Genomic DNA, 11,286 nt, shown 5'->3' with positions numbered 1-11,286 from the left:
ATTAATCATGTCCTCAGTGTCATTTCTGAAAGAGCTGAGCCTCAGCATCTGTTATAAATGATTCCACATCTAACGGTGACTTTTAAGTCTCCATATTGACTGACTCAGCATGTGTGAACCTGAAGTCTGCAGACTGGCTTCACCTTCTCTGAACAGATCATCTGTAGTGACACAGAACGACCACAAGATGGAGTTAAACTTCAGACTGTTGCTCATTTACATGTCTGCCTCTCAGGTCCTCTCTCGAATCTCATGTTTCTTGCTCTGACATTTACACCTTTTCTATTTTTCTGACCGCACTGTTGCTTCACAATCAGCTCTGATCTCTAAAAACAAAAAAAATTAAAAGTATACTTATACTCATGACCAGATGAACCTGTTTTGGGGACCTGGGGCAAACATCTGCTGTCACTGGAGTAGTATCCGTCCCAGTTTCTGTGTGTTGACACCAGCTCTTCCTCTGTGATTATGGTTTCCTGGTATTTTTATTTCTAGTGTGTCTTTCTCCATGGTTGGTTAGGGTTAGGGTTATTACTTCCTATAATATTGTAATTCCTATTTTCCATATTGTAATTTTACTGTATTAAGTTTCCTCTGTTGCTCTTCCTGAGGTTTCTTCCATGTTTTCTTCATTGAAGGGATTTTGTGGAAGTGTAAAGGCTGTCATATGTTCTATACATCTTCACAAATATGAACCCGCCTTTAAATGGACTCCAGAGTCCAGAGTGTATTTTAAGCCCAGGTTTGACAAGTCTAACCTTATACTTAGTGTTTTAAGCTAGACGTGGTATCATGATGTGGCCTCGATTGATAAAAGCTGCGGAATTGTTCTTTTTCTGTTTTAATAAATAGAAAACAAAAAACAATAAAAAGGTTTCACAAATCAGGAAACAGTCTTAACACTTTCACTACATGTGTATTATCATTTTCACAGGTACATATAGTGCAAAAACAGAGAATACGATGCTAAATGTCATCGTCCATGTGCCATTATCACTCTCGACCTCCCAAACTTGAGCGTCATTTTTGCTTCGCGTTTTGCCAAGAATTGTATTTTGGACCAACTGTCTCTCCGTAGCGCGAGAGGTGTTGACAGAGAGGACTGTTGTGGTACAAATTAGCCTTTTCCCCTGGACAGCAACAGGACATATCTCAACTGTCAGCCCGAACGTTAGCCTCACTGACGGACCACTGCTGGAGGTCCGGTTCGTTTAACCTGACGGCAGCGGTAGGTGCTAACGTCGAGTCCATTTAGCTGCTAGCTGCTGCTGTTAGCCACCAGCTAACGCTGACCTGTCTGAGAGAGAGCAGAGCAGCCGGGCGAGGACAGAGGCTGTCGGGGCGAAGGGGTCCGGTTCAGCCGGCCTCGACCCACAGAGGGTCCGGGGGAAGGGTTCCAGTTAAACCCGAAAGGTTTTTATGTAAACGCATAGAGCAGGGTGTCACTGGTTACAGTGAGCTAACGCTAAACTGTGGTTTCACTGGTTCACTCATAATGTTACCGTGAGGGGTGGTTCATACAGAACCTGCAGTAAAAGTATCTGCAGTAAATGCATCTGCAGTAAAAAGTACTTGCAGCAGATGTACCTGCTATAAAAGTATCTGCAGTGAAAATGCCTGCAGTAGAAGTAACTTCAGTAAAGGCACAGAAGTATTTTCAGCTGCATGCAGTAAAAGTACATGAATCCCTGAGTGTATTCCTGTCTATAAGCAGTGTGTGGGTGCAGCTGACTCCAGCCAGAATGAGCTCTAAAGGAGGAGGCACCGCTCTGACCCGCCGAAACTACAGACTGTCTTCAGACACAGACAAACCCAAAGCTACAGGTATGACCTGCTGGTGGAGCATTGCATGTACACCTCACACATAAAAATTACAGTATTCATTTTTATTGACTGATTGTCATACAGTTGTGAAAACCTCTTTTATTTACCAGAAAACTGCAAACACAACTGAAGATATTAACTGCATTAAATTAAAAATAATAGAATTTCTCATGTCATGTTTCATAAAATAATTCTGTTGTATTTGCTGATTTACAACACAGCTTTTTCAAAACTGATCATTGTCTTTGTCCCTCTGTCAGGTATAGTGAATGAGAAGCTACTGAGTGACTACCTGTATCATGTGTTTCCTTCTGACAAACAAGGACCTGCAGTGGCCTCCCTCAGGTAACATTGTGGTTTGCTCATCCTTGCTTTAGTCTGTTAGCACCCACATTACAGTGGAGTCTCATTTACTACTGTAACTGACGATTCATTTTATTATGGGTTAATCTGTCCACTGTATTTTTGATTACTGCTTTAGTCTATAAAACTTTAGACACTAGTGAAAAAATGCTTCTTGATTTTAAATTGAAATGTGTTGAGAATTACGGGATGGATTGTCATGAAATTTGGTTTCCACATTAATTTGTTATTTTCTTATGGAGGACTTCAGTTGAGCCTGAACTGGACTGAGATGCTGTCACTGATGTTGTTGAAACTATTACCATGGTAACATAGCCTCATCAAGCACTTTATTTTGTGCAATTACCCAACCAGCCAATAATGTGGCAGCAGTGCAGTTCATAAAATCCTTCAGTTATGGAGCCAAAAACAGAAAACACCCAGTGAGCAGCAGCTCTGTGTTGATGAGAGAGGTTAGAGGAGAATGGCCAGACTTGTTGGAGCTGACAGAAAGGCTACGGTGACTCAGATAACCACTCTTTACAACTGTGGTGAGCAGAAAAGCATCAGAATAAACACATCCAACCTTGAGGGGGATGAGTTACAACAGCAGAAATATGAAGCTGCAGTGGACACAGGCCACTGAAAACTGGAAAAATCCAGCCTGGTCTGATGAATCTGGATTTCTGCTGAGGCAGCAGACGGTACGGTCAGAATTTGGCATCAACAGCATGAATCAATGGACCCAACCTGCCTTGTGTCAACAGTCAAGGCTGGTGGTGGTGGTGTAATGGTGTGGGGAAAGTTTCCTTGGCACACTTTGGTCCTTTATACCAGTCACTCATGGTTTGAATGCCACAGTCTATCTGAGTTGTTGCTGACCATGTGCATCCCTTTATGGCCACAGTGCACCATCTTCTAATGGCTACTTCAAGCAGGATAATGCTCCATGTCACAAAGCAAAAGTCGTCTCTAAACTGGTTTCATTAACATGACAGTGAGTTCAGTGAAGTTCACTGATCTGAATCCAGTAGAACACCTTTGGGATGTGGTAGAACAGGAGATTGGCAGCATGAATGTGCAGCTGACAGAGAGGATGTGATGTGTTCATGTCAACATGGAGCAGAATCTTCCAATGCTTCTTGTGGAATCCGTGAGCTGTTGGGTTTCACAACTTGTTTTTCTTTTGACAGGTTGAGGTCTTGCGCAACAGATAAAAACTCAGTCACAGCTGGTAAAATTCGGACTGTGTGTATATGAGTGTGTGTCTTGTACCGTGACCTGGACTTGTGTTTCAGTGACCTGCTGCCACTGGCTTCTTCCCTTAAGCCACACAGATTCATGTTACTCTCAGCAGCTCTATACATAGACACACACACACACACACACACACACACACACACACACTTCTTCTCTTCAGTTAACCCTTACAGTTAGGATAGGTTTGGCTCTTTGTGAGGATTAGGGGTGAACTCTGGCAGCAGGATGAGTTTCACATGGTGGTGATGACGTTTGAAAAGCTCTTGCAGGCCACACAACACAGCTCATGTGTAAAAATAAGGCAAGTCACACTCAATCTGGATCCATATTTATCTGGTGTTAAACCTGTGTTCACACAGTATTGCTGCAGTCTGGATGTGAAGGTGCTGCAGCAGGAGTTACTGTCAGCTTCTGACTTCAACCATCAAACGCCATCATTTCTGTCTAAATAAATATGTGAACACAAACCTGAAACCTGTCGGCCCTTTGTTGGCTCAGAATCTGAAACATGAAGATTTAATAATGATGAGATTTAGGAACATCAAATTAATTTCCTGCAGCAGAAGCTTTACATATCAGAAAACCATGAGGAGAATTCAGTAAGTGACAAGTGCAGTCAAGATAAAAATCAATATAAGCTTTATTCTTGTGGTTTTAATGTCCAGACAAGTGTTCTTAATTCTGCAGACACGTCAGCAGGTGTATTCACCTGTTTCTGTGCTGCAGGTCTCCAGGATCAAGTCTGAACCGGCTTCCCAGACCTCCCTTTATTCTTAGGTTTTTATCTTGTATGTAAATCCTAAATTTTACTTTTGCAGTTTGATAAGTTCAAACTCTTGCCAAAGAAGTGATATGTGTTCATTTCCATTTAAATGTATGATGTTTTTTTTTGGTCCTGGTTTATTTACAGTACGTGTTGCATGGAGCTACTCTCTGAAAGATCCAAAACAATTAAAACAAAGTTTTATAGAGACCCAAAGTCCTGGATCGGTCTCAGCCTACAGTAACCTCTGTCCTGAGGCTGGGTGATATCTCCTGAAATCACTATCATGATTCGTTGTCGTTGTAACCGTCAATAAAATAATAACTTATTAAACACACATCAATGTCCATACTCGCATATTCATTTGTTGTCCTGAAAAATGAAGAGAATTAAAGAAAATATAATCAGCAACATGGAGAACATAACAAAACTCCTTCTACTCCTCTCTACTCCCTACTGTGCATTTATTCTGTTTCTCCTCCTCTTTGTCTTCTTGTACAGGAAGCCTCTCGGTTTCCAGGATCTTGGTGCTCACCTGGAGAGACTTCTGTCTGAGGGAGAGCCCACTGAGGAGAGCAGAGGTAAAGGTGCACCCACAGACACAGTCCACACGGTGTTGGCAGTTTGTGTTTCCTTCTCTTCTGCCGGTACAGACTGAGACTACGTCTACGTTACGCTGTGCGATTTTTAAAACACTTTTTGTTTGAAAACAGCATCCACACTGACAGAGTCTCCAGGTGCGCTCTGTCCACAGTGACACACCTGAATGACATTAAACAGTTAAATCTCTTCTTCTTCTTCAAACTCGTTTCAGTTAAAAAAACAAAACTTCATCACAGCAACATCAGCTGATAACATCTGTATTTCATGATCACTGTGTTGTCTGTCACAGTGAACATAAATACAGGTTAATGACAGATGCTGTGAGTCTGTGTTGACATTTACAGTGATTGATCAGAGACAGTTAGAGACGAAATAAAGTTCTTAGAGCAGGAGACTGAACCCAGCACTGCGGCAGTGAAAGCTGTCATCACCTCACTGCGTTTTCATCAGCTCAATTCAACACACAGTTGTTCTCATTTACACATTTATTCGTGCCTGTTTTCAAGACACTGAACCAGGACGAGATCTGATCACGGCTCATAAATGCCAAGTTGACCAGCAGCTGCTGAGCTGCAAATACCATCATTATCTAATGATCGCAGCATCAGAATGAAAATAAATCCATGGTTAATGACAGCACTGACATTTAAAATGTGCGATGACAGAGAAAGTTAATGTGCAGCCACAAAGCATCTGTTACCATCTAACTCAGCTGCCAGTGTGAATTAATGCTGTAAAACATGAAAGATGTCAGTGAAACAACTTTACAAACTACATTATAAATGCGTGAGCTGAAGAACAGACACTCATTGGAACCACGATGCAGCCGTGTTGCAGCCGTGTTGCAGCCGTGTTGCAGCCGGAACCTCAGGCCCCACCTTCACTGGGCAGCTTATGTCATCATTTGCCAAAAGCAAATTTTTCCCTGAACACACTGAAACATGAAGCTGTTTTTAGATTCATACAAACTTAAACGCTCAGTTAGTGGATGAGAAAAACATTGTTTCTGCCTTAGATTGTACTAATACTTATCAATCGTTGGATCTCTCTGTGTCTGCAGATCAGGCTACTGAAGGTCGTCTGGGTCCTCAGCCAGTCGTCCTGGATCACACCAGCGGTTTTGAAGGACTTCTGTTTGTCGACGATGACCTGTTAGGGGTAAGATGGTGTCATACATTCATCATTTCAACCCCAAAAAGTAGAGTAACACTCGACCGACTGTGATTCCAGCACTTGTGATATTTATATGGCAGTATAATAAATTGGTAACCACTGCAATTAAAGATGCCCTCTCCCCCTGTTTTTCCATTCTAACCTTTATGATTTCAGGTCATTGGCCACAGCAACTTCAGCTCCATCAGAGCCACCACATGTGTTTATAAAGGTAAAACAATGAAACGTCCGCAGTGTCCCAGTTTATTCCATTAGAGGATACAAACAGAAACAGTTTTCGTGTAATCGCTTAAACCTAAAAGATGATAACATGTGACGGCCTTGTGCTAATAAAAATAACAACATATGATGCCTCATGCTGAACTGTTGAGAGTGCAGTGTCTTATCTAATATAATGGTTTTTATGTTTGAGAAAAGGGAACAGAGTTTTTTTTTAAGACAACACTGGCATATTATGCAGTCTGCTGTCTCATGCTGTGTCTGTAAACTGAACACATGAACTCTATATCAGGGTTAGAATCTGAACAGAGTTTAATAACATCCAGAACTGGACTGAGCTGTGGGGAATCACTGCTACACACCACAAATATTACTGAAATAATTCTTTAATTAAATGTTATTAGATGTGAAATCACTAATGGTGTTATTTTTTTTTTCCAATCAAATGTCTTGATTTTCTCTGCAGGGAAGTGGGCGTACGAGGTGCTGATCTCCTCCCAGGGTCTCATGCAGATCGGGTGGTGTACTCTCAACTGTCGCTTCAACCAGGAGGTACACACACACACACACACACACACACACACACACACACACACACACACACAGATCACATGGCCACAATTACTACAACTATCCATTATTCTCATGTTCACATCATCCATTCATTCTTCAGGTGTTAGAGCATAAATACTTTCATATTTTTGAGTATTACCAATCAGTAACTTGAGTTCTGTTTGACATGAAACACAGAGTGTGAGTGTGTGTAACTGTACAGAAGATGAAACTATCTTTTTGTGTGTTCTCCTCTCAGGAGGGTGTGGGCGACACACCTGATTCATACGCGTACGATGGAAACAGAGTGAGAAAGTGGAACGTGACCACCACTAACTACGGAAAGGTGAGCAGCCATTCATTGGAGATTTATAATTTATATTCTGTAAATACACCTCGATGGCGAGGCTGACAGCTGTTTATTTTCCCTCAGTCGTGGGCGGCAGGAGACATCGTCAGCTGTCTGATAGACCTGGACGAGGGAACCATCACATTCTGCCTGTAAGTAACTGACCCAGTTATATTTTTTATTTTGTGGCCAACATAAAAAAAGTAAGTAAAAATGGTTTGACATTTTGATAAATTTATAGGCTGGACAGACCCAGGCTAACTGTTTCCCCCTGTTTCCAGTCTTTATGCTAAGCTAAGCTAAGCAGCTGCTGGTTGTGGCTTCATATTTACTACACAGACATGAGATCGGGATCAGTTTGAACATCTGACTTTCAGGGAGAAAATAAAGGAGAGTATCAAAGTGTCAAACTGTTTCTTTAAATCAGTTTTTACATCACTGACATAGAACGGCACAAACACATTATCGCTATTGACTGACATGTAATTGGAGGAAAAAAGAAACTATAATAAATTGAGACAATAAAATACAGGAATAGAAGAAAGAAAAAGAGGAAAAAAACAACGTACAGTTCATTCATCCCCCTTTGCAGTTTCATAGAAGCTCGTCAGTTAAAAAAACAAAATCAGAGAAATGGTGAACGGTGGATGAACAATGTTTAATATAATAACTGTGTGTATTTCCATCCTACAATAAAAACTTAAACTAACTAACGAACTAAAGTCATGTAGTTTTTACATGATGGCTGTTATCCTCCGTGTATCTTCATGCTGTGTGTTGATGTCCTCAGGAATGGCCAGTCTCTGGGCACAGCGTTCACCAACATTAAGACGGGTCCAGGTGTCGCATACTTTCCTGCCATCAGCCTCTCCTTTAAAGAGTCGGTGGCTTTCAACTTTGGCAGCAGACCGCTCAGATATCCTTTTTCAGTCCTCAGGTGACAAACAGAATCTTATGCTCAATGCTTTCTTTCTTTTTTATTCCTTTTTGTTTTATTTCTGTATTTCTGTTTTGGACCATGTTCACACAGGGCAAATTCATTTGATCATTTTTGTTTTTATAATAAAATGTTTCATTGAGACACTGGCTTTTAAAAAAAAAAAGGCCTTTTGAAGTAAATTAAATAAAAATGAACTCGAATTAAAGAAATTTTTTTCATTGAAATAAAAAAAATTATGATAAAATAAGATTGAAATAAAGATGTTAGTTTTAATAGGTTTTTATTTTTTCATTTACATATTTTTTATATAATTTATTCAAGATTATTTCTTTCTTTTTTTATTCATTTGATGTTGAACACTTCATGACCTCCATACTTAACACAGTAATAAGTGATTGTTACAACCCAGCAGGTGTCTAGGGATAAAGGAAGCAACAGATGCAGATGTGATTTGGCAAGCAAAGCCATTTATTGTTCAGGTAACCGAAAATTAAAAATACCAAATGTCAAACTCTCTGGTCATTAACTAAAAACCACAGAAAAAGAACTCAGTGAGGAGATCAGGAAGGATGGGAAGGGGCAGCGGGTGGCGCCAAATCATAAAACAAAACGAATGCAGCTTCCTAACCCTCTGGATCCCCACTGGCTTCTCTACAACCGTTGAAATAAATAGTATAGATAAATATCTAACCGTCAAAGTTAACAATTCACACAATCCACAGGAGTTAACACCACACAGAGAGACACACAGGCACTGATGCGTGTTTCCAGAAACTGGTAACGTACGAAGGAGATTCTCAGGACTAATCTTATTTTGTCCCCGCTGCACCACGGCTGTCTCGTTTCTAAGTGCGGTATTTGTCTTTAACCTGAGTGTGATTCACATACCCCGTGGACGGCTACCTGCCCCTGCAGAACCCTCCAGCCGCAGACCTGATGAAAGCTCACAAACTGCTGGGCTACATCAAGAACGTCCTCTCCACCGCCATCGACACACAGGTGGGAACAGGAGCCGTTTCCTCAGCTAAACTTTTATTCTCCACCATATTCTGTTCTGGGTTTGTGGTTTTATTTGATCACAGTCTCGCTGACTTCACGCTTTCTGCTTGTTTGGTTTGTGTGTAATTGATTAGCCAAAATTGAATTAGCTCTGAAACAAATAAATACTCTTTCACATTAATCAAACTGTAATTTCAGTTTTGTCCTTGGTTGTTTGTTTACAGAGAACAACAGCCGGCTTTTCCTGGAATGGAAGCCAGTTAATGTCTTGTTGTTTTTAATCAACGGCCTCTTGTCTCTGTCTGTGTTGTTTTTCGTTCCTGTAGAAGGTGAAGTCACGTACATGAGTGTGAGTACATGAGTTTTGTGCATCCTGTGTTTTTGAAGTTGTTTTCTTTGTGTCCACGCTGCAGGAGGAGAGGCTGGTGGAGAAGGACTGTGCAGTGTGGAGGCTTCAAGGAGAACCCACAGTCCTCGTCACTCTGGCTCACATCTTCAACCACTTTGCTCCGCTCATGGTGAAACAACTGAATTTCTATTGGTAGTTTGACATTGAATTAGTTTGTTGGCATAGGTAACACAATACTTGTGGAGGAACAGGGGTTTATATAGTAGTCTCTGGACAGTTTATTTCACTGACAGTTGTCTGAAACAGCAGAGGAGTCTTTACTGATTTCTGTCCTCTTGTGCCATCTGTTGGTCGTATCAAGCATGACACTGTCAGAGATCACAACATGTATCTCCAGTGTAGTGTTGATGGTGAGACAATTATTGTGTCTCCACTTTATTTATATTAATGTTATTAATAATGTCTCTGCAGTGTAAAGTCTACCTGGTGGAGGATGTGCTGATGAACTTCCTGTTGGGGATTCTGGAGGGAGGAGGTTCGGTGGATGAACATCCGCTTATACAGCAACTTCTGGATCTCTTCTGGCTGCTGATGGAGGTAAACACGCACGCAAAGTGTAACATAATGCAGTCGTAACTGTTGGCGCACCTCAGTCTATGTGTTTTTCTTTAAAGAATCATCTCCACACCATGAACAGTTTTTAAGCCTCGGTTTGCTGATGTTTTTCCTGGAGAATGCTGATTCAGTAACCTGGTTACTAAAGTGCATATGAAGTTGCTGCATCTCATCTAAAGTGTCTGTTCTGGTAACAAATACAGACAAATAATGTAAAACATACCGTCACTTTTGGGTGTCAGTGTCTCAGTTTTTCTGACTTCATCTGCGTTTCTCTGCGTTTAATATGAGTTTAATCGGTGACAATAAAGTCTTCGCCTGGATCCAGCTGCTCAATGTATTCACCCTGCTCCTCCTTTTGTCTGTCTGTCTGTCTCTAGGACTATGAAGTGAACGAGTGCCTGAAGCAGCTGATGATGTCCTTGCTGAGGGCCTACCGCTTCTCTCCCATCATACCAGACCTGGGCTTCCAGGTAGGACATATAGATGAGCCAGAGCTGAGGTACGGGACCATACCTCTGTTCTGTGCTCTGGCTTGATCCTGGACCTGTGACCTACTTTGGGTTTGGGCTCCCAGATTGTGATTATCATGTCACTGAAATCCTAAATGGAGATCAGTTTAATGCACAGGCACAGCTGTTGTTGGGCTTTTGTCTGTTTATCAATCAAAGATAATCCTAATGATACAAAAACCAAATCAAACTTTCCCCTAAAACCTGAAGCTCACAGGTCATTTAAGTACTTGTTTAAACAAGGGAGATAATATCCATCAAACCTCAACAGCATGTCTCATTGATAACACTACTCACTTGTTTTGTTCCTGTGTTTTCAGATCCACTATCTGCGTCTGACCACGGCCATCCTGCATCATGAGAAGTCCAGAAAATACCTGCTCAACAATGTCTTATATCCTTGTGTTGCTTCACTCTGCCGTCTCTTCAATCCACAGTTAAGGTGGAAATACTTTGATTGGTTTTGCAGTTTATCCTCAAGTTGCTCTGACCGCAATGTTTGAAATCATGCAGTCAGTACTGTTCATATACATGAGGTGAATTTTTAAACATCCAGTGAGTTACCTCGAAAGAAGCGTTTTAGACAGTTGTCTCCTTAACGCAGGTTTACGTTTGATGTTCTGCGTTCAGTTGTGTTTTTTTACATCAAGACTCCTCTGAGAGTGAAGGAGGCGGGGCTTGAGGAGCTCATCCCGACCACCTGGTGGCCCACGCACTTTGACAAGGAGGTAAAACTGCTTTCAGCTACACCGCCTGTTAACTTATGTTATGGGAAATGTGTTTAGC

The 11,286-nt window shown here is 41.3% G+C and overlaps 1 protein-coding gene across 1 annotated transcript in view; it reads left to right on the top strand.

Annotated features, from left to right (window-relative positions):
• Nucleotides 1–1,080: 1,080 nt before the first annotated feature.
• rnf123 (ring finger protein 123) overlaps nucleotides 1,081–11,286 on the top strand; it is a 121,821-nt gene continuing 111,615 nt past the window's right edge. Inside the window, exons 1-16 of the mRNA XM_087174504.1 lie at nucleotides 1,081–1,228; nucleotides 1,715–1,824; nucleotides 2,085–2,169; nucleotides 4,691–4,770; nucleotides 5,853–5,950; nucleotides 6,122–6,176; nucleotides 6,651–6,736; nucleotides 6,996–7,082; nucleotides 7,170–7,237; nucleotides 7,876–8,004; nucleotides 8,913–9,024; nucleotides 9,438–9,542; nucleotides 9,845–9,970; nucleotides 10,369–10,461; nucleotides 10,821–10,894; nucleotides 11,111–11,228. Of these exons, the coding sequence (XP_087030630.1) occupies nucleotides 1,743–1,824; nucleotides 2,085–2,169; nucleotides 4,691–4,770; nucleotides 5,853–5,950; nucleotides 6,122–6,176; nucleotides 6,651–6,736; nucleotides 6,996–7,082; nucleotides 7,170–7,237; nucleotides 7,876–8,004; nucleotides 8,913–9,024; nucleotides 9,438–9,542; nucleotides 9,845–9,970; nucleotides 10,369–10,461; nucleotides 10,821–10,894; nucleotides 11,111–11,228 (1,398 nt within the window). The 5' untranslated portion in view covers nucleotides 1,081–1,228; nucleotides 1,715–1,742. The remainder of the gene's footprint in view (nucleotides 1,229–1,714; nucleotides 1,825–2,084; nucleotides 2,170–4,690; nucleotides 4,771–5,852; nucleotides 5,951–6,121; nucleotides 6,177–6,650; nucleotides 6,737–6,995; nucleotides 7,083–7,169; nucleotides 7,238–7,875; nucleotides 8,005–8,912; nucleotides 9,025–9,437; nucleotides 9,543–9,844; nucleotides 9,971–10,368; nucleotides 10,462–10,820; nucleotides 10,895–11,110; nucleotides 11,229–11,286) is intronic.

This window comes from Seriola lalandi, unplaced genomic scaffold, assembly GCF_002814215.2.
Source record: "Seriola lalandi dorsalis isolate HSWRI2012SDOR001 ecotype SW California unplaced genomic scaffold, Sedor1 jcf7180002054358, whole genome shotgun sequence".
Taxonomy (NCBI): Eukaryota; Metazoa; Chordata; class Actinopteri; order Carangiformes; family Carangidae; genus Seriola; species Seriola lalandi.
The sequence above is the reverse complement of the archived record's forward strand: the minus strand, read 5'-3'. Positions and strand labels throughout refer to the sequence as shown.